The sequence below is a fragment of the Anarhichas minor genome, unplaced genomic scaffold (genome assembly GCF_050575085.1).
Source record: "Anarhichas minor isolate MPS153535 unplaced genomic scaffold, ASM5057508v1 ptg000024l, whole genome shotgun sequence".
In the NCBI taxonomy this organism is placed as follows: domain Eukaryota; kingdom Metazoa; phylum Chordata; class Actinopteri; order Perciformes; family Anarhichadidae; genus Anarhichas; species Anarhichas minor.
In genome coordinates, this window is record NW_027466470.1 from 7897696 (window position 1) to 7919712 (window position 22017).

Sequence of the window (22017 nt, forward strand, 5' to 3'; positions counted from 1 at the left end):
ATATTCCTCGACCTGTATATGTTGTGTTCCCTCAAAGCAAACAGCAGATGGCAAGTATATCATATTTTGCCAAGAGCCACAAAAAACCAACCAGTCCTCCTGCTGCTGAAACACTCCCAACTCCAGGTTTACTACATGAGTGAATGGGATGGGCGATAGAAGTGTACGACCTTTGCATCTACTTTATCAACTTTGTTGACGCTGTGAGTTTATGAAAGGGACAATCTATGTTTCCCATCTGTAATCCGTCTCAGCGTCAGTAGGTGGTGCGTTCATAGCGGTTCATAGGTCAGCCATTGTCACTGGTGTAGTGACCGAGAACGGTTCACTGGAACCAGGGGCCCTCCGGTCTGTCGCCGCTCGTGCCCGCTCGGTTAAGGGGCGGTTGCGCACTCCCGAGACACCAGGAAATATGGCGGCGCTCATGACTCTCAGTCAGGTAACGACTCTCAATAGCTCAAGAAAAGTGTCAAATGTACTTATTGATCAATACCAAGTGACAGAGACAGTCGGTGTGTGGCCTAACCACATTACTACTTTATAATCTGTGGTGAATATTGTCCCGTGGAACGGTATTAGCAACCTTTCGTTGTCAACTAAGTTAACACGGTTAGCTAGGTTAAGTGAGGATAGCAGTCCTGTACGTTTTAATCGAGTAGGGAAGCTAACGTTAACGTTACTAGGGAAGTAATAAGGTTTTGGTCGAGGATGGTGCCGATCAAGATAAAACGTGGCTAACTAGTAGCTAGAACAAACCTTTAGTTAGTCAGCTAACGTTAGCGAACAAAGCTGTGTTTAACTGAATGATCTAACTAGCTACAGTATGCTAACGTTATAACTATGCTTTGTAGCTTCTGAACAACTTAATGTGATGTATGTGTTTGCTGACAGTCTCATTCACAACTCAGCGTGTGTTATATTTCTCTCCTGTCTGCTTCTCCAGTTATCAAGTGGGAACCCAGCCTATGAGAGCTACTACAGACAGGTAAGGTCCGGGGTCACTGCTTTGATTTCTACTTCAGAGCTTCTAGTCTTCATTCAGCTGAATGGGAGCCGTCATATGAAATCAATTGATGAATACAGTGATGTCTGTTATGTCCACTTAGTATTTCTTTATTTGTTCTTTGTAGCTGGATCCAGGAAACACAGGCAGAATATCAGCTGGAGATGCGGCTCAGTTCCTTAAGAAGTCAGGGCTGTCAGACAGTACATTGGGGAAGGTGGGTCACAAAACCGCCTACATGTACACGTAATAGAAATGTAAACAATAGCATCTAAACTGTTTTTTTTTGTGTCTTATTTTTAGATTTGGGATTTGGCAGATTCAGAAAGAAAAGGCTATTTGGATAGACGGGTACACCTGCATTCCTCTTGGATTTAGCTGTGATCGGTGATGCTGATGTGTGCATAAAACACCGGATTTGACTTGTATTTCTTCCTCTTTCGTAGGGTTTCTTCATTGCTGTGAGACTTGTGGCCTCAGCACAGAGTGGAAATGATATCAGCCTTAACAATCTCAACCAACACTTAGCTGCCCCCAAATTTGTAAGTCTCTCGTAAGACTCTACTGACAATCACAATATCCAATGATCTGGTAGGGAACGCACTGAGCAGGGAAAAGCTACTTTTATTGGTCATGTGAGAAATGAATGGACATTGCATGTCTCAGAAAGTGATATTGTAAGGGTAAATTGCATCACTAACTGTATTTATATGTTGCTGTTTGCCTGCTCTGCTTGTTTGTTAATCTCACTTCATTTCTTACAGAAAGATACTAACAGCCCATTATTAAGTGTTTCAACGACGGGACCTGATTTACAGTGGGCAATTAGGGTGAGTTGATACATTTGTCAAGAACATTCCTGAGAGAATTAAGCTTGTCACCTAAACTTGTGTTTCTTTTCTTTCCCAGCCTGATGAAAAAGGGAAGTTTGAGGCCATTTTTGAGAGTCTGTGCCCTGTAAATGGTCTCCTCCCGGGTGATAAAGTCAGGCCAGTTTTAATAAACTCCAAGCTACCTCTGGATGCGTTAGGAAAGGTGAATTTACATTTTGTTGTCGGAGTGGTGTAACGCAGAACCCTATTGCAGTCTTTCAAAGTTAACAATTCAAAGAAAGCATGCTCATTTTGGCATTTACATAATGTGTCTGTAGATTTGGGAGCTAAGTGATGTGGACAAAGATGGACAGTTGGACAAAGAAGAATTCACAGTGGTGAGCTGGTGCCTTTTGTTTACTTAAAGTTTTACTGTTTCTCCAGTGTAAATCTGGGAATATTTTTTTATTTTTTTTTGTGTATTAATAAATGATCTGATTTCCCATTTTGTAGGCAATGCATCTTGTGTATCGTGCCATGGAAAAGGAGCCTGTCCCAACTGCCTTGCCCACTTCCCTCATCCCCCCTTCTAAGAAGAAGAAGTCTGCAGGCTCGCTGCCCGGTGCTGTGGCTGTGCTGCCTGCTCTGTCAGGGTTTGCGGCTGGCCCGGCTGCTCTCAAAGAGACCCTGCAAAGCACTCCTCCTCTGGGCAACGCTTCTCCCTTCAGCACCAGTACCGTCAACCTCTCTCCAAAACTCTCCTTTAAATCCAGCTCACCGGTACGTCGCCTCACTTGCGTTTCTCTTGAGGTGTAGCGACCTCATCACTGCATCGATTAGTCTGTAGGGGGGTGAAAGTGCTCTTTCCAAAAGCTGTGCGATATGGTTAAAATTAATATCACAATATTATTAGGAACACATTTCCTATATTGCTATACATCCCAAAATTTAAACTGTTTGAAAGTTGATGAATGTTAATATAGCGTTAGCGCCCAGCCCTTCTTTCTCCATTAAGAAATATATTCCCTCCCGTTAAAAAGTTGTGTCACCTCAAGTCTTGTTTCCTCCGCTCTCAGGATGCCATCTTGGTAGTTTCACACAGCTGCCTCCCTGAATTTGTTGCATGCTTCATCTATTGCTCGAGTGCAGCGTCATGCAGTCCAGTCCAGGGTAATCTTGGGATGCATTAGGATGTCACTTTCTAAATGTGGCTAGTTACTTTCAAGTAGTATAAGATGAAAAACACATTCAATCCTCGACAATACATTTAGTGTTCCTTGACCCTCTCTAAGGAAGCATCACAAGGGCAGAGCCTGAAAACCAGCATTTTAATTATTGATTCTTTTCTGTTGCTAATGGGTGGACTGGTTTTGCCACATTGTTTTGAGCATTGTCCACAGGCCAATGTGTTCCTCACTGCCTTGTAATAGCTGCAGAGATTGTTTTGGAGTAACAGGTTTCCTTGAAAGGGAAAAGAAGCGAGACTCTGTCCACACTTGTACCGTGATCACCTGGCTGCCGTGACGCTTGTTGTCGCCCTGTTCCTGTTATGCCACTTCTCATTCATGTTCTTTTCTCCTCGTCAGTTGAATTGCCTTTTCCTCAGATTTCTTACCCAAGGCAAAGAATTAGTGTGCATACCAGATTGCTTAGAATGTAATTTTCTTACATATATGTACTGTGTACAATATGAATGCATTGGCTACAGTAGCTTGAATTTAAACTTGTGTTTTACATGATGGTTGTTTCACCTTTTAGTTTGATTACATATGGTAGTTCAGTCACAAATCATCATAATGTTTGTGGTAGATGGTTGGTAAAGAAAACAGCACATTTTCATCCAGTATGTTTGGCAAGACTTACAGTGTAGTTCACTTTTACTTTTAACCAGTATGATACACAAATACCACCTGCTATTTAACATAAACAAACAGTTGTTCCTGAAGTCTTAGCAGACGTTGTCTCCCTCAGTTAAAATCCCATACTTGTTGTCTTTTGTTCATTCCAGCCAGTGGTGAGCTGGGTGGTACCGGTAGCTGACAGGGAGCGATATGATGACATCTTCAAGAAAACAGACGACGACAATGACGGCCTCGTTAACGGAACTGAGGTCATAGAGATTTTCATGCAGTCCAGTCTCTCCCAGACTATGCTGGCACAGATATGGTGAGACCACGGCTCAGATTACATCATATTTATTTGCAGAGGCTTTCGTACTTTCACAACACACTAAATCATCAATAACTACGTGAAGCTAGTCTCACAGTTTATCTCTGTAGCTCCACCTGGTGGACAGGTTGAATCATTACAACTCTCCCAGAAGATAGGTGCAATATCAGAAAGAAAACAATATTAAAGTGCGCTATAACAAGGCGTTGGAAACAGGCCTTTAGATGAAGGTGAGCTCGGAGGACATTGTTGTCAGAAGATGTTTGGTATCTTTTCTCAGGAAGAATACAGTATCTTATCTTTTGAGTGAAGTCTCTCCTTTCTGCAGGGGACTCGCTGACACCAAACAGACGGGCAAGCTGAACCGTGAGCAGTTCTCTCTGGCCATGTACCTGATCCAGCAGAAGGTCACTAAAGGCGTAGACCCTCCTTCCTCTCTAACCCCAGACATGATTCCCCCATCAGAAAGGACTGCAGCTTCAGCAGCGGGCCCTGTGAGTCCTGACTTTATCCCACAGCAACCACTGCTTCATCTTTTAATTGCCCTGTTTATTGAAATTCTTCCAAAGCTTTTTTTTTTTCTTTTTGCTTTTGCTTTTTTTGAGCTCTCTTCTGTCCTGTCTAACAGATTTATTCGGGGCTTATGTCAGCTGCGAGGCCTGAACTTGCTGCACTTGCTAATATGCGCAGAGTGAGTAGTTGAGCTTTGTTTCACAAGGTGGCGCTTTTGTTCTGTCATATTCTCTGTCTCAGTCTGAAGCACTATAGGTGCAGACGGGACCATGTGCCTCATATTATCGTATTAGTTTCCCCTAATGATCTTCCCAATAAACGGGAACACAGAATTTATTAGATCTAGTTTACTCTTATATATCTGTCATGTCTTGGATTAAAGCGGGTAGTGTCACCTACTTTACTGGTTGTTTACAAAAATAGAATATCCAGGGCATTGTAGATGCATTGCATCTTTAAACAAACATCATACAAAAAATTCAATCCAAAGATGTGTTTGTAGAGTCAAGTTCTTACATTTTTGTGTCAGACCATCAAAAGCTTGAAGTGTAGCAGCTGTCTGAACCAAGAGGAGAGGATTCTGGGACACTGAAGGTGAAAGGCTTGAACACTGATATATAAGCCAGATTTCACCAGAGTCTTTTGTATTCTCTTGTCTGTGTGCATTTCTCCTCATTCGTGTATTGTCTGGAAGCACTAACCCCCCCCCCCCCAAGCTGTGTGAGGGTTTTTGTATTTCCTTCCTGTGTCTTTTGTTTTGTTGGCCGTATCGGCAGGAGCTCCCCCCACTCTGCGTACCATTCATGTCCCCTCTGCGCTCCTTCTCCCTCCTTTTTGTCCCATTTCCCTATCTTTTTTACATACTCCCTCTTGTCCCCTCTTTTTCGTGTCCATTTTCTTTGTCCTACCTTCCGTCGTCGTCACTCTTGTCGTCTTTGTTCTCACCTTCTGTCACCCTCACTTTCATCCGTCGTACTTTCTTACCCAACTTTCCTCCTCTCTCTCTCACTGGTCTTCCTCTGCGTCTCGCCTCAGGACAGCACCAGCTCCACGGGATCGGCCGAGCTGACGGGCATCAAAGAGCTGGATGACCTCAGCCAGGAAATAGCTCAGCTGCAGAGGTGAGTAGCAGGAGGACAGCTTTGTTCCTCTTCCTCTGAGAAAAAGGAGGGCAGGTTGTAGTGAAGTGATGTTCAGGTTCAAAGCTCTTCAACTCTTATTAGATTGTTTTTATTCCAGGAGCGACTGTCACCATGGAGCCTTAGTCGGGGCCTTTCAGAGACTATTTGACAGTCAGAGCCTTCATTATCAAGTGGACTCAGAATACTGATCAAACTGTTGCTGTTGCTCATGCAATTTACTAATGATTTACTATTTATTTATTTTGCCATTCATCACCTTGTTAAGTGGGAAACGCCATCAGTCAAGGGTGTTAAAAAAGACACCAAAATTATTGACACAGTTTTGTCTTTTTAAGTTTTGCCAACATCGGCTTAGTGAGGAAGTACTGACACCATTTGTTACTTAACTTCCTCCTCTCCCATGTCGTCCACCTACAGAGAGAAATTCATTCTGGAGCAAGAGATCAGAGAGAAGGAGGAAACCATCAGACAACAAAATAGTGACGTTCAGGTGAGGCTGAGCCAAAACCATTGTCAAGTTGTCTGTTGAAGGGTCAAATATCAGTGAAATGGTCAACAATACAAAGTTCAGGGGCTCAGATAAAAGTTGGCTGCCTGTAAATACATAGTGTAGTATAGTGTAAGTACAAATCTGTAAACAAAGCAAACTTATGAATCCTTTTGATTTATTTTTTAAGTGTTGTACGCTTAGAGACCCACTCAAAAAGATGGTAAACGTAATCACTATGATGTGTGTAGTAGATACTGTACCATGCAATCACCTGTGATTGTGTGTGTATGTGTGTGTGTTTGATGGACCCTCAGGACATGCAGAGTGGATTGGACAGAGAGAGCAGCAGCCTGCAGGACCTGGATTCGCAGAAGCAGGATGCCCAGGAGCGTCTGGAGGAGATGGACCAGCAGCGCTCCAAGCTGGAGGGAATGCTCAACGACGTCAAGCAGAAGTGCCAGGAAGAGTCGCATATGGTTAGAGACTCGGCTTATTAAAGCAGGAAATGCTGTTATATTTTTGTTCTTGGTAATATATACATGCGGTTGTGGACAATGCTTTGGTATTGTTGGGAGTATGATACCAGATGTCAATCAAACTATGAGGTCGAGGTTTGTTTCAAGGGAAATGCTGCACCTTATTACTTTTAACAAAGTCATAGATAGTGATTTTAAATACAGTCTTTTGCTTTCACCCTCCAGATTTCATCGCTGCAGAGCCAGATCCGCTCTCAGGAGAACGACTTCCAGAGCCAGGAGGAAGAAATGAGCCGCACCAAGACGGACCTGAGCCGGCTGCAGGATGAGGAGGCCCTTCTCGAGCAGAGTCTGCTCTCTGGCCGGGTCCAGCTGGACAGCATCACTAAGTCTCTCAAAACCACTCAGGAAGAGATCAACCAGGTCAGTGCAGGCAGAGTAACTACAGGTCACATGAGGATGTTCTGCCACTTATGGCCAATAAGCTGTGGATGTCCAATCATAATACTGGCTTTCCTGTGTGGGGGTAGACAGGTTTGTATGTTGATGCACTATCTGTGGAATTTAGACTTGTTTTGTGTTGCTGCCGATGTTTTTTATAACGCAGCATTCTCACTCGGGGAAACATTACTTTTACTTTAATGACCTTCGTGCTACAGTATTTTAGTTGTGATCAACTTAACCACTAACCACCATTTACATAAATTGCTAAATCCGGTTCAGGTCTCAATCTGCCAAAGACTTGACATTTGAGGCGTTTTTTAGTTAGTGAAGGTAAAGCCATGCCGGATTGGACTTCTGCAGAATAAATCCCATTCAAGTAATAATGTGAAAAATATTATATTTTTCTTTTGAAAACACCTTTTTATTTGAAAATGTGGCGTTAAATCATAGTGGCTTATCCATTTCTGCCGGGTGGGACATGGCCAGTGTTGACACCTTTTTAAACTGGAGACAGTAAAGGAAATCCAATTATTGTGTTCTATGGATTAAACTTGTGTGTGTTTTTTAGGCTCGCAGTAAGCTGTCGCTGATCCAGGATAGCCAAAAGGAGGTGACCAAGACCATTGAGCAGTACAACAGCGCTTTGAGCGACATCAACGGAGGAAACTCAAGCAACCTGCCGGACGTAGGCGAAGGGTTTGCAGAGAGGCAGAACGGAGGTTTCAGGAGTGCGGTGAGGAGATCACGAATACATCCTACTTTTCACCTCAAGAATTTATCCTAGAAGTCAGAAACTTCATTTTCCTTTCGTCCTCATGAGGAGCACCTTTCACATCACCAACTCCCAATGTGCCTGTTTCACGACCACTCGGGTGTCAGAGGAATGCAGATGTACTCATGAAACCTTATTTCCCAGTGTTGTAGTCCCAAAAGTATTGAGTTGCTATATTTCCTTGCCTTATGCCATATATGCTGGAACATAGTGACGACTAAAAACATCAGTGTTTTGCTGAATTGTGTGTCAACAGTCAAGTCTTGACTTTTTTTTTTTTTTTTTCTGAATGCATTCATCAGGACGGCTCTTTCAAGTCAAGGATTGCCATGTTCAACAACAGCAGTGCCAAGGAGCCTGCAGCAGACCCCTTCCAGACAGAGGACCCCTTCAAGTCCGACCCTTTCCAAGGTCTGAATACCTTCTGTATCTCTTTTATTATTTTCTCCTGTATTTATGAAAGGCTCATGGTTGTTCCCTCCTCTGCCAGCTTTAATTTGATTTAATGTGTTCCTGTGATTAAGCATTTCCACTAAATACCTGAAATGTACTTGCATTATAGATGCCGAGTTGTGGAAATGAATGTTCCAGCCTGTTTCCTGCTTGTGGAAAACATCGATGATTATTTCTTCTGTAGAGGCTGAAGACGATTGACGTCCACAGCCAGCTGCTCTCTTCTCACTGTCTTTTCCTTTTTCTAGATCCGTTTGGAGGAGATCCTTTCAGAGAAAGCGACCCCTTCAAAGGCACCTCACCTGAAGACTTCTTTAAGAGAACCGATAAGTCAAACCTGTTTGGATCCTCAGAGCCCTTCAGCAGAAAGCCCACTCCCCCGCTCAAGGTATCAAACACCGCCTTCTTTTTACCGCTCAAATGATGTTTGTTGATCATGGTTCTTTTGTGTGCAACGTGAGAAAACCAATGCTCTTTTGTTAAAAATGAAATATGCTTTTCAATGTTAAATGTTATGCTTCAGCTGTTGGTGCTGATAGAAACAAGCTCTGACACGTCTTCACTGTTGTACTGGAGAAGCAAACACAAAGAGAGATTTCTGGTGGCTGTGCTGACATTGTCGGTGTTTAATGGAGATCCTTTGAACAGCTTACTTACTCTACTTGTGCTTTGCTTATTTGCTATTCTCAGCCAAGTGCCCTCAGCAGTGGGGACCCTTTCCCATCACACAGCCCAAAACCAGGTACGTTGCTGGTCTCAAGCATCGATCAGAGCACAGAGAGAGATTTTACTCTTCTCCGCTGTAAATGTAAAGATTGACCCGAGGTCGCATTTGTTTGTGCCAAAACATTTAATTGTTTCTCGACTTCTTGCCGTCATAAAGCTTCTCAGTTTAGCTTTTATTGTTTTTCCACTTCTCTATATTGTAGTCCATACTTTGCTTACTAACTTAAGACAGGTTGATAAAGATTCTATGCTTTTATTTGTTCTTGGCAGTCTTATTGCAGTAAGGCAGGTGATGGCCCTGCAGTTAACCGTACTGTACTTTGGTTTATTGTCATTTTGTCAAATAAAAGCACAACTGCATAGTCGTCTCTGTACTATATAAGTGCAGATTTCCCAGAATGAGACACTGAACTCTATTAACTGACATCTGAATGTTTTAGTTGTTAAAAACAAGTCTCAAAGACTCATTCTTCGCCATTCTGGGTGACGTGTTGGATTTAGATTTTATTTTTGGGGCGCATCGGGGGCAAACAATTTTTACTCGCTGTGGCTTCAATTTTTCCTGTGGTTCAGGGCTATTTTTAGTCGAGTACCTACGCATTTAACTGCTGGCCAACTAAAAATACTCCCCCCTACCCTGGAAAAACAGGAGGCTTGCAGGAGCCAAGCATAACAGAAACTCTGTGACTGCTGGCCCTTCTCCACTAGAATACACTGCCACTCCTTTAACCAGTTCTCTACCGCCTCTGTCCCGTCTTTATATCTGCTGCTATTGAACCGCTTTGCCTCGTTCGGTACGGAAGTTGTTTTAAGTTAGTGGCTAACTCTGGTCGATGCTCTGCCATGCTACACACCTTCAGAAGTACACAGAGGCAACTGTAGACCTGAGTTGAGTTACTGTGCGTAAAAAAAAAACACACACTGCCGACTTCACATGAATGGGGGTCTCTTGTGGTTGCACACTCGCAACAAACATATTCTATTACCATATTTAGTTTTTTCACTGTAACCAGCTGCAGTTTGCTGTTTTTATCATTAAGCGGCAGACCGCTGAGCTTCAAAACAACCCGGGCACAGTTCTGGTTAACGGTGCGCCAACTGACGCCTTTAATTATCTGATCAGATGCACACGTCAGGTTAAACAAAACCTCTGCTTTCCAGGGTTTCTTTTGCGATTTGTCGTGGAAAATGAAACGGTCATGCCCACACTCCCCTCTCTGGAAATAGCATGCAGGCCCTTTCAGAATAAACAAGGTGCCGGGATGATTTCTGAGTCTGAACTTTAGTTTCTGCCCTTTTTTTCCGTAAATGGTATCAAATGTTCCAAATGCTTTTCAATGTACTCTTCTCACAGAGGCGTTTGGGACAGTGGACCCCTTCGGAAGCAACTCTTTTGGGAGCAAGGGGGGTGGATTTGCTGACTTTAGTCAGATGTCAAAGGTAAGCTCTGGAGACTCTCGGAGTTATGAATCAGTTGCACCATAAAGCATCGTTTTCCATTCGGCTGTAGAAAGCTGCGTTGTTAATTTTACTCTCATCATGATTGATGACTATTTTTTTTATCTGCTAATTTATCACATTTATAAAGTCTTTCTGGTATAAAGCCAGAGGCATTAGATCTGGGCTGACATTTCTGTTAGAGTCATCATTTTGATTTTTTTGTTTTGTTTTGTTTATTCCCTTGTGTGTGAACAGAAGTCGGACAACCCTGTCCTCCCGTCAAAGAAAAATGTGCCTAACCGGCCTGCGCCTCCCTATGGTAAGCCCTGACTTTCTGTGTGTGTGTGTGTATGCTTGAACATTACTGTGCTTACGGCTTATTTGAATGATTCAGTGGTGCTCATATTTACTATTTAATGTTGCTTTAAATCAATAAAGTTCATCATGCCAATGTGAATCACAAGGTTGGCGGTTCGATCCCCGGCTCCTCCTTTCCGCATGTCGAAGTGTCTGTGAGCTGCACACTGAACCCCGGAGTTAAACGCAGATGTCAAATTCAACTGTAATGTAAAAAAGAAAATACAGTTGAAGTTTTACAAGAAGTTTCATGAGCACTTTACTACTTTTTGAAGGTTGCAAATTGCCACATAAATATCGTGGCAGCAATGTTTTTGCAGTGCTCATTGTGATTGACTGTTTTCCTCTAAAATAACTACTTCCCCGTTGAGCTGTGAGGGTGCAGAGAAAGCAGTTTCTTCTTTTGAAGTTGTAAACAGGAAAGCTGTTGGTAGAGGTATGGCGCTATGCTTTTACACATGGATGAGCCGTTGTTAGTGTTATAAAGGGGAAATAGCTGATGTGAAGTTAAACTCATCGTGGGATGAGAGTGAGAGCTACTTTTCAATGGCTTTTGAATGAATTTAACCTCGTGTTTTATCTTCTTTCTTTTTTTGTTGGCATGTATGTTAAGTCACACACTACCCACAGGCCGTGGCCAGCACATGCCCTTCCGCTGTGACCTTGCACTTATTCCTTTAGCAGAAGCCACAGCGTGAGAAAGTTGGTGTTCCCCTTTGCCAACCGCACACAGAAGGGTAGAGATGAGTAACCAAAGTTAGCCAGCAAAGCTAGCCCCAGAGATGTGCCTCATGAGAGATGGACAAGTGAAGAGCCCACAATGCAGTTTGGTTGTGTAAAGATGGAGCTTTTATTTCCTTGAAGTGTTTCCGCAGATGCAGCCTTTGTGGCGTTGGTGCACAAAGTTCGAGAGATGGAATAATCAGGGCCGCGCTATATTAACGCTATTCTAGGAAATGTGATCAAAGCTTACAGTAGACAAGGGTGTGTCAGTCTTTTGCAATTATGTGTTCCATAAAAGCAACACTGTGCTTGTTAGGCTTCAATGCATCAGTGAGCCTTACTCAAAAATGCGGTTAACACCTTTTTTTTTGAGCCAATATATCTCCCCAGGGTGACTACTCTGCATGGCACGAGCTTAAAGCTGTTGGCTTCCTGTGAAAAGTGAAGCAACACAATATTTGCACATTAGTCTTTAAGGTGTGAGCTTATTTTCCCAAGGACGCTACCTGTTGTTAGCTTCTGAAGTGAAGGAACTAGTTTAGTGGGTTGTCTAACATGGATTTTGTGTTTATTTGAATGTCTTCCTTCTCCAGGAGGTACGCTCAGTTTGACAGCCGTTCCACAGCAGACAGTAAAGACTCTTTTGTTACGACACACTCAAGTACAGCATCAAAAGACTGTCCTTTTGGTTCTGTAAGTGTAGTTAGCAATTTTCTGATGGGTCAACAATCGTGGTGTGCATGAGCTCCTGATCTCATGATCTCACCTGTCAGATTTGAGAGCTGAAGGCTCAGAGGTGTCAGCTCTCCACCTCACACCGGGACATTAGCAAGCAATCCTCCGTGCTTATTGGCTGTTGACTAACAACTGATGGAACATCTGAGAGCGTTTTTAAGGGCTTGGTGTGTAAGGAAATGAAATGTCTGCATGGCTGACTTGGACAGTCCTCGTTACTTGTGTCCTCCGAGTCGATTGTTGCCTCCGTCGGCCGGGTAAAAGGGCTGTTGCATGCTTGCTGTCGTCCCTGGCTTCAGCCTTTGGCAGGAAGTCAAGATTAAAGAGTTTCAGTCAGCGAGTCGGTGAACTTGCCCGGTCAGGTAGCACTTGAGGAGCATTTTTCAACTCTTGAAGTACAAGCTAAAGGCTTTATTGCTGTCAAAGCTTGATGTGCCTCAAAGGAGAGCACAACAGAGTAAATCTGCCTCTTTGTCCTCCTCCTTCCGCTTCTTTGCCATCGTGTATAGCCTAACGGCTGTGCATGCTCTCCAAGTGCAGAGAAGATGCATGGCAGGTTTTTGTGTCGGGTTTGTATCATTTGTCTTGCCAATAACTCATTTTATCCCTCATGACAGCTGTGAAAGGGATTTGAGTTGTTTTTTTTATCGAGCTCTTTATTGTAATTTTTGCAGGATCTGAATGTGTCAAGGTAAGACTGTCCAAAGGTGTGGTGGTCAACCTTTTGCATGTGAAAAACCCGCCCGCACTGCATAATCCGAGCAATTGTCACTGTGTTTGTGTAAGAAGCTTTTCGTGTTGCTTTCTTGGCCGTCCAAGTGAAATCTTAAACGTCTGTAGTGTCGCAGTTGTTTTTCTCTGAATCCTTTCAGCTATGTTTGTCGTAGCTTTTGACGTTCTGCCCTATTAAGAAGCATTTGATTTCAAATTTGCATCCACCGTTTTTGCTCTTTGCCCTCGTGACTTCTCTCTATTTATGTTGACATTCCAGCCCGCGTCTCTGCATTGTTTCGGTCCACATCTAATGTTTGCTTCTCTGCTCCAGTTTGGAAATGAAAACCAGCAGCTGGAGTGGGTCAAGCGGGAGAGCGAGCGTGAGGAGCAGGAGAGGCTGCGGAGGCTGCGGCTCCAGGAGCAGCAGGACCTGGAGCTGGCGATCGCTCTCAGCAGGGCCGACATGCCCAGCGCCTGACCGGCCGGGCCCGACCGCATCTTTTTTTTGACCTCTTCCGTCCGCCTTACGGCCCTCCGTCCGCAGGCTCGTGACATCTGCACCAACACTGGCCCGTCATGACTCGCAGCCCCTGTTACCAATTTGTGTAAGAGACCAGTGTTTCTCCAGCCGTGGCTGGACTCGTGTCATACGACTCCACATTTAGCAACCAGTTACGGTTCATTGCTCCCAAACTACATGGCAACTGTAATCAAGGACAATACGGAGCCGCTTGATTTAAAGCCGGCTTCATCCTGCAAGAACGTAGCGATTTAACGCGACCCACACCAGCAGGCTTCTCCACTACAACCCAACATCTAGCTCCATATCTTGTTATGGCTAATCACCCTGCCTTATCCAAAAGCCTTTCTGTTGCAAGAAACCGACCTTTTAAAGAATATTTTACTGTTTTATTTATATACAAAAGCAATGAATCTGTTGTGTATGAAGTACTTGTAAAATGCACTGTATGAACAGTTTTTTAACTATCCTATAGAACCTAGAAAACGACATTTGTATTGAAAGTCAAACCAGATGGGTTAACTTCTCTGGTGGCCTACGATCGCATTGTCCAATTTCCGATTTTTTTTTTTTAAGAAACTTCTTCATCTACTGTAAATATTGTTGGATGGTGGTTTTATGTACTATCCCTAGAAAAGACCATATTTAAAAACAAGCCTGTCCTACAGGACTGGAGCTTTGTGATGTGATCATCTATGACATGCTTTAGTTTTTTTTTTAGGTGTTTCTTGCCATTTATGCCTGCCTATGGAATATTTATGGCCTTAAAGTACAAGGCTTGAAGACATTTTTTTTTTTTTATATACTCAAACCTTTAACCGGGATCTACGTGTCAAAGTAGACATATGATGTTTAGGAATCCCTAACAAGCATTTAAGTCCAAACATAGCTTTGGTTAAATATAGTTTAGCCCCGTATCATCAGTTGAGGTCTTCCTTTCTGATGAACAAATACACCTGATGTCTACAGCCTGTGCGTGTCAGATGGTTTGTCATTGGTTGCCTTGTTGTTGCGCCCAAACAACTTGCCCTCCCATACAACTAAGAGCCTCTATAAAAAGGAAGTAGTGTAAATCTACATTGTTTATACTGGTGCTGTTACATTTAGTTGGATCCTTTCTACTGCTTCACACTACCACTGATGCTCGAGGACATCTGCTTCCAATTTTGTGCTTTTCTCTCAACACTCAAATCAACCTTTGGATCTTTTTTTTTTTTTTTTTCTGTGGATTTTTTATTTATTTTTTTCCCTCATTTTATTAATGTCTTGTACTCCAGTTGAAGGACATTTGTATAAATGACTTAAAATATTGCATCCTTGTAATTATATTAAACTAATCAGGTTTATTCGGCACATAATGTATGCACTGCATATTCCAGAACTTACTGGACATGTACAGAGTGATGGCGCCTTATTTATCAACATATCAACATTGTAATGTTAAACAGTATGTATGTGATTATTTAAAAAAAATCACTGTAATGTCTTTTAATTGAATAAAAGTGATTTTTAACGGTAAGTTTAAAGGTAAGTGTCATCTTTTTAAATCAGATATTGTAGCGACACCAGAAATATGTGCGCTAGTTACACGTGACGGGAGGTCCTATATATATATATATTTTGTAAAAACAAAGCGGCTATAATTGGAGCGGCTGTCTACTGTACAGTAGGTGGTCTCGAGGAACAGTAGCTCAGCATTGCACAGACATGATGTGTTATGAAGGAAGGCAATGGTCAACTCTATTCTTAGGTCTTAATCTGATGCTTTGATAAAATGTACAGTACATAGTTGTACCGACATGAATACAAGTTAGTGTTTATATCGTGTGTTGATATTGGGGCGAGGGGGAAATGAGAGTAATGCATTTGCATCTCCCGCTGCAGATATTTTTAACCTTCTGTGGACTTCCTCTTTTCAAACATGATTAATTCTAGTAAAGTGTTCAACACATGGAAGTCACTGTCTGTGTGTACATTGTGTTCTACATCAACTGAAGAGATGAGATAGCTGTGACACCACTTTTGAGGAAGGGTGTGGTTTTATCACTTTTTTTTTAAGTTTTAAAATTGTCACATGGAATATTGCGTCAAATACCGACCACACATTCTAAGAATAATGTTAAATATTGATCTACTTTTCAAAATGCCATCTGGCTTTGATGCATCTACTCAATGCAGCCTTTGATGCGGGGGAGACAAATGCTCACTGACACCATGCAGACATGATATGCACGGACTCGGATACTTTGAAACTGTGCACAGTGACTCTGTGTAATTGTAGTATTAAGGCCCTTTGATGTCCTGCTATAATTTCTATCCATCAGAAAGGGAGTCTAAGGGTTCCCTGATGAGGGTTTGCTGTGCCCCTCTGTCCAGACGGCTCCCGGCTCACTCTGTAATTATGGAAATGGGGTGTTTGTATTTATAGGCTAAGCCCACAAGCGGCTGTCCTTCTGTGTCTTGCAGCTGCAAAACATCACAGTGGAAATCAAGTGCCCTTGTTTTAAAATTAAAGTGGGTATACGATATAACCTATTTAGTGTAACTGATCTGATGGTCTGCAGGCCTGCTGCAGCTACTTAGACTGGTTGTAAACACAGTAAACCTGTTGACTGGGTGGATGTGGCTCATTGAACTAAATGTGTGAACAAGATGTATCTGAAATGACAGCATGAAAAGTAAAGAGCTCCCCAGTCAAATGTTCAATTTCATTGTTTTTAATATTTACAATAAATATACATTTTACAGTATAAAAAACATGTACATATTTATATAAATTTAAGTGAAAAATAATGCACAGGACATCAAGCCCTGATAGCGAACAGAGGGGCTGGATCCAGGAGTTTCACGCGAGAAGACAACAGCAACTCCAAATAGGAATGATCAATAAAATAAAGCAGTTCCGGCCATTCAGACATTGAGGCAGTTTAAATAAAACATTGTCTCTGCACATGTCAGGCAACAATGTGCATTTCACCCCTGTCAATAAGAACATGTACTGTTTCGTGGCCATGTCGTTCCTCACTAAGAGTTTTACAGTAGCAGTCATAGAAAGGCACTTTTGTGTCAAACACAGCGTTCCAGTTCTGTCAAAGAAGAGTAGTATATATACAGGGCCAGCCCCTTCTTGGTCTGCCTGTTGTAAAGCAAACAAAGCTTTTCTAAAGCTTTTATTGAACCAAAGTAGTACCAGCTACATTATTATAATATAAAACCACTAAAACTTTTTCATTCAATATTACATATAAAAAACACTTTGGTCATTTGGACAACAATTTAAATAAAAAATACATCAGTTGAATCACAATAGAAAAGAAAAGAAACACAACACCCTCCCAAGTCCTTATGTGGGCTCCTTCACATGTGTCTCTTCATGTGAAGTGCCAGGTGGTCAGACCTGGAGAAGGCGCGTTCACACAGGTGACACTGGAAGGGCCTGTGTCCGGTGTGTTTGCGGAAGTGACGGGTCAGCTCATCGGAGCGGGCGAATTTCCATCCACAGCCTTCCCAGCTGCAGTGGTATGGCTTCTCACCTGCGTACACAATACAAAGGGGAGATTATTAGTAAAAAGAAGACATGGTTTTGAGCTATGCAAGTATGTGCGTAATTGCGCACACATATAGTCTTATTTATCATGATGGATATGGGCTCAGACTTACCAGTGTGAGTTCGGAGATGTGCCTTCAGGTGTGAGCTCTTGGTGTAGGTTTTCCCGCAGCCAACGTAGCTGCATGTGTGCGACGCCGTGCGCTTCCGTGGCCATGTGCGCCGTCCTCTCTTGGGTTTGGACTCCAGCAGCTCGAGGGGAGAGGAGGGTGGTGTGAGCATCACCCTCTGCGCGCCTGGCTGCAGGCTGAGACCTTCGTCGTACATGCCAAAGGCAGCATGCGGAGCGTGGTAGGGCATTTGCATATGGGGAGCCTGCGGGTGGTGTGGGAAAGCCGCTGGTGTGTGATACTTCTGTGAGTAGTTCATGGGCTGGCACAGCTGTGACTGGCAGTCCGAAGCTCCCTGGGTGTCGGGGCTGAGAGGCGGGGTCATGCTGCTGACTGCCCGCGGGGAGATGGCCACTCGGGGCTGCTCGAAAGACATCATGCACGAAACGTTCCCTTCTTGCTTGATTTTGCTGCAGCTCTGGGGCACCATGCCCAAAACGGGGCCGTAGCCGTCCATGGGGGGCTCCACTTTGATCTCCTGGCGGGGGAAATGAGCCGTGTTGACATAAAATCTCCCCTGAACGCAGGGGTTGCGCGTAATGCCATAGTTGTTGGTTCCTTCGGAGCGGAGCAGCTCCGTCATGAGGCTGGCGCCGTACGGCGGCGGCGGAGAGCGGTGGTCGTCTGCTGCGTAGGATGGCACCGAGGTCCCCATCATGTACATGCTGAGGTCGGCTGTGCCCACAAACTCCGCGGCGCTGTCTGAGCCAGTGGTGTTGGCGAGAATAAAATCCAGATCCAAGTAATTACTCAGATCCTCGTCGTCCCTTTTGCTGTGATTGTCCAGGTTGTGTACCATTTCAAGCATGGAGCAGCTGGCGGAGACTAATTTGTCCGTGTCTCCTTTCCACCTCTGAAAGAATAAATAGATGTTTTTAGATATGATGTTTCTGTGAAATAAAATACTGTATATTGCATCTGATATCCAACTGGAGACGTAATTCAGCCAAATACTTCGTTTTCTTTTCTTAAAATGAGGAAACATGTTATTTTCTTGTTTTCCCCAAAGCATATAAGTTATTTCGAACGGTTTGCTAAGATAATACTACAAAACGAGTGAAAGAAAGTGACATATAATCCAAATCAAACATATCCACAGACTTTGAAACACAATACAATATCATTTTTAACTCACGTTTTCCCATGTTTTTTCTCTTTGGTTTGAGAATGTCGAAAATGACGGCAGCATCACTCCGGATAAGGCCATCGTTTGGTGAAATAATAACTATATCTCTTGTCAAAGTCGCGTTTAGATTGAGCGAAAGCCGCACCAGATACTGTGCGCCTATTTCACTGTCGCTCTCCACAGCTGCGCTCCAAAAGACATGAACGAGTGTAAAAGTGGAAGGAGGTCCTCCAAACTTTATAGGTCTCTAGCCCGAGTGCGCCTGGCCAATTGTGAGAGCTCAGGAAACAACGTAAAGTTCGGTAAAATTAGCTCTTTATAAAGCGGCTCCTGCAGGCAGTGGGGCTCAGTGCTTCATATGACAGTGGACGCAGTGCAGAGGAGCCTATAAAGTGTAGGACCTCCCCCACACACTGACGCAGGCACTCAACAGACCAGCCCCCTGAGCTGGAGATTGGAAAAAAGTTGTAGTCAAATTACAAACACGAGAAATATAGCAACCATACTTACGTAATATGCTGAAAAGAACAAGCCAAGACGCACCAACAACTTAATATTACAGACTGTCAGTGCTTCAGTTAATCATTACAACAAACGAGATATGGCTTTTTTTGATGAACAGTAATAAAAAATATAATTAGACTCAGAGGGGGTTAAAACTTTGAAAGGAAAAACACAGACTAAGATATATTTTGTAATAAAATACAAGCGTTTAATAGCACTTGAAACATAACACACAAACATATTCCAAAACATCAAAATGTATGCAGCATATTGGATCCGACAATATATTTGTACTTTTCCATGAGACTGCATCATCTATTATCAAGTCTCAAAATAAACAGTTTTTGTTTTGTTTTCTATCCATTATGACAAACACTCTGAAACATATACCGTGCTACCTTCATGTTTTCAAACTGGTGTCTCTGAAAGTTAAAAAATGAATAATGCAACATACTTTCTATAAAGATCCAGATATTCCGCCTCCACCTGTTTGGCGCGTCTCGCTCCCGGCTCATTATCATTAAGGGAAGACCGTTTTGTTCTCTCACAGCAGGCTTGTCCAAACAGGCGCCAGGGTCGTCTGAAACGATTTTCACGGCGTTTTAACGCTCTAACCACTCATGATGTAAACATGATTTAAAGGTTAACGTCCTGTTGTTTCATCCATTCAGGTGTAAATGACGGACGAGGGGGCTGCGGTGTCGATTGGAGTCACATTTGCATCACAACTCGGGCCTGCTTGTTGCTGTTTCTGCTGAGAGATCTGGTTTCTGACGCGAAGACAGTGGGATTGTTTTCTCAGCAGGATTCCTCTGGCTCCAGAGGTCATCAGGCCAACTGTAACTCTGCTCTAAATCATTTGCATCCAATTCTGAAATAGCCTAAATGTTAAAATGTATTGTTTTTTAATGTTTTTTAATGTAAAATCTCTTGGGTTTTGATTGTCAGATCACTTCCTCAAGCAATTTATGCATAAAATCCCAAATAAATAAGAAATAAATGGACCGCAGATGCATGTGATTGCGACACACATTCATTTCTGTTGTATTAAATCTCACAATCATCAGCAGTGGTGGAAGTATTCACCTGATTTACTTCAATACAAGTGTAAAAATATTCCAATACAAGTATAAGTATTGGATTACAATTTTCACTTGATTTAAAGTATTATCAACTAAATTTGGTAAGTATCAAAAATAAAAAAAGGCATATTGCAGGCAGAATGGCACATGTCAGCACTATACTTTCATATTCTATGATTGGATCACTGTTAGTGGTGCAGTCACATGTAAGCAGGTTGAATGCTGTTGGGATAGTTTATTTTCCTTCATAAATTGTATCTTAATGACCTTTTATGTACTTGTATAGTGCTTATAGTCTTCCGAGGTCCTCGTGCCTTAACACTACATGTCATCATTCATCCATTCACACACTGATGGCAGAGGCTACCATGCAAGGTGCCACTTGCCCAGCAGGACTAACTAATCATTCACACCCATCGGGAGCAATTTGGGGTTAAGTGTCTTGCCCAAGGACACATCGATATGGACTAGTGGAACCGGGGATCGAACCGCCGATCCTCTGTATGAAGGACGGCCCTGCTCTACTCTGACTGAGCCACAGTCGTCCTGTGCAGTGTAGTTCAGTCAAAGTATGAAGTGGTAAAAAATGGAAGTACTCAAGTAAAGTCTAAGTACCTTAGAATTGTACTTAGTGTACTTAGTGACTTTCTACCACTATGTGCTGTATTTAACTACACATGACACAATTTAATCCAAAACCCCGGAGAGGGAAACACTCTCTTTATGTAACAGGTGCAGTAACAAAAATAAAAAGACTTAAAGAAAGACATAAAAGTGCTCAGTGCGATGATGATCTGCGCAAACACAGAACAACTGAGTCCATCCACATGACAGACACATCACCTTTCATCAAGCTGTCATATCCACCTTCACCAGTAAACTCTGTCAGTGCAGCTGTGAGGTTTCCACATCCTGATCCCTGATCTGTGCTTGTGTGTTGAGTGGAAAGTGCGTCACACGGCAGGCGTCCAGTAAAGGCCGGAGAGGAAGTGGCCGGCCTGATGTCTGAACCCCTAACCACTGACTCTGTCCTCGGCTCTGTGCAGCAGTCCACGGGTCTGCTACCAGTGAGAGTGCTCACTCTCACTTCCCCTCTTACTCAGCTACCATTAACGCTTTGTAATGCTCCAAAGTTTCAATTTTAGGACATTCACCCGCTGCTTACCTCTTGGTAGTTATGTTCATATCTCATTATTGACCTACATCAAAAGCCTTTTGCAGCATTTTTCTCTTTCTGGAGGCCATGTTGGAGGTTGTCGCCTGGTGAATATCACTGGCTGATTGAGCTTCAATATTTAAAACCAGGCTGTCTAACAGAAGATTTCATGTCTGTGCTATTTGACAATTACATTTTTATGACCTTACTGATTTGAGATTCAAATTTTTTGTCCAAAGCCACTTACCTTTGAGTTTGTGGTTCAGTGCCATGCTTCAAGGAATAGTTCGACATGTTTGGGAAGTACATTTGCTCTCTTGCTCAGAGTTAGATGAGAGGATCGATACCATTGTCATATGTTTTTGTTCAATATGAAGCTACAACCCGGAGCCAGTTAGCTTAGTTTAGCATAAAGGCTGGCGACAAACAGCTTGCCTGGCTCTGTCCAAAGCAACCAAAGGTAATCCGCCTAACAGCTCACTAATTAGCATGTTGTGTTTTGTTTGTTTAATCTGTATAAATGAACGAACAAACAAAAGTAACAATGACAATTTGTGGTTTTATGGGAGGGGACGGGCGCAGTAACAACAAAAACTGTTGCTTGAATGAAAGCAAATAAGTGCCTTTACCAAAATGCCCGACTACTCTTCAAAGAGACTTTGACATGTGGACAGGAGGAGTCGGGGACGAAGCAACAACCTTTTCTACCCACTGAGCCTCAGCCGCTGAATTCATGTTAGAGGCAATCTCCTTATTGTATCGTGGCTAAACTTTAGAAAGACATTTAGCCACATAAATCCACCATATTTTACTTTTATTTTCATATTAAATAACGTTTACTTAAATTATTACAGACCAAACATTACTAGTTCTGACCAAAGCAAGTCAAGCCGGTTTATCCATCATTTGCAAACACGCAATTAAATGTCATGATGCTGCCAGA

The 22017-nt window shown here is 42.9% G+C and overlaps 2 protein-coding genes across 5 annotated transcripts; one reads left to right on the forward strand and one right to left on the reverse strand.

The window, feature by feature from the left end:
- Positions 1 to 366: 366 nt before the first annotated feature.
- Positions 367 to 15008, forward strand: LOC142955927 (epidermal growth factor receptor substrate 15-like 1). 4 transcript variants are annotated; one of them, XM_076097189.1, is made up of 24 exons: positions 367 to 439; positions 944 to 985; positions 1131 to 1220; positions 1307 to 1354; positions 1450 to 1545; positions 1768 to 1833; positions 1913 to 2038; positions 2154 to 2213; positions 2329 to 2595; positions 3824 to 3981; positions 4313 to 4478; positions 4613 to 4675; positions 5533 to 5618; positions 6057 to 6129; positions 6444 to 6605; positions 6831 to 7028; positions 7618 to 7782; positions 8124 to 8232; positions 8523 to 8662; positions 8965 to 9016; positions 10355 to 10440; positions 10696 to 10759; positions 12930 to 12946; positions 13301 to 15008. In XM_076097189.1, the coding sequence occupies exons 1-24, from the start codon at positions 413 to 415 to the stop codon at positions 13445 to 13447; spliced, it is 2508 nt and encodes an 835-aa protein (XP_075953304.1). In that variant the 5' UTR covers positions 367 to 412; the 3' UTR covers positions 13448 to 15008. The 4 variants fall into 4 exon arrangements, with proteins under 4 accessions (XP_075953304.1, XP_075953307.1, XP_075953303.1 ...); XM_076097192.1 differs by lacking the exon at positions 12930 to 12946 and having other exon boundaries at positions 13301 to 13440; XM_076097188.1 differs by having other exon boundaries at positions 12930 to 13424.
- A 1182-nt stretch (positions 15009 to 16190) lies between these two features.
- Positions 16191 to 18664, reverse strand: LOC142955928 (Krueppel-like factor 2). Its single transcript, XM_076097193.1, has 3 exons — positions 18342 to 18664; positions 17150 to 18059; positions 16191 to 17022 (listed from the first exon to the last, which is right to left on the reverse strand). Exons 1-3 carry the CDS (start codon positions 18411 to 18413, stop codon positions 16847 to 16849), a joined length of 1158 nt encoding a protein of 385 aa, XP_075953308.1. The 5' UTR covers positions 18414 to 18664; the 3' UTR covers positions 16191 to 16846.
- Between the last annotated feature and the right edge of the window lie 3353 nt (positions 18665 to 22017).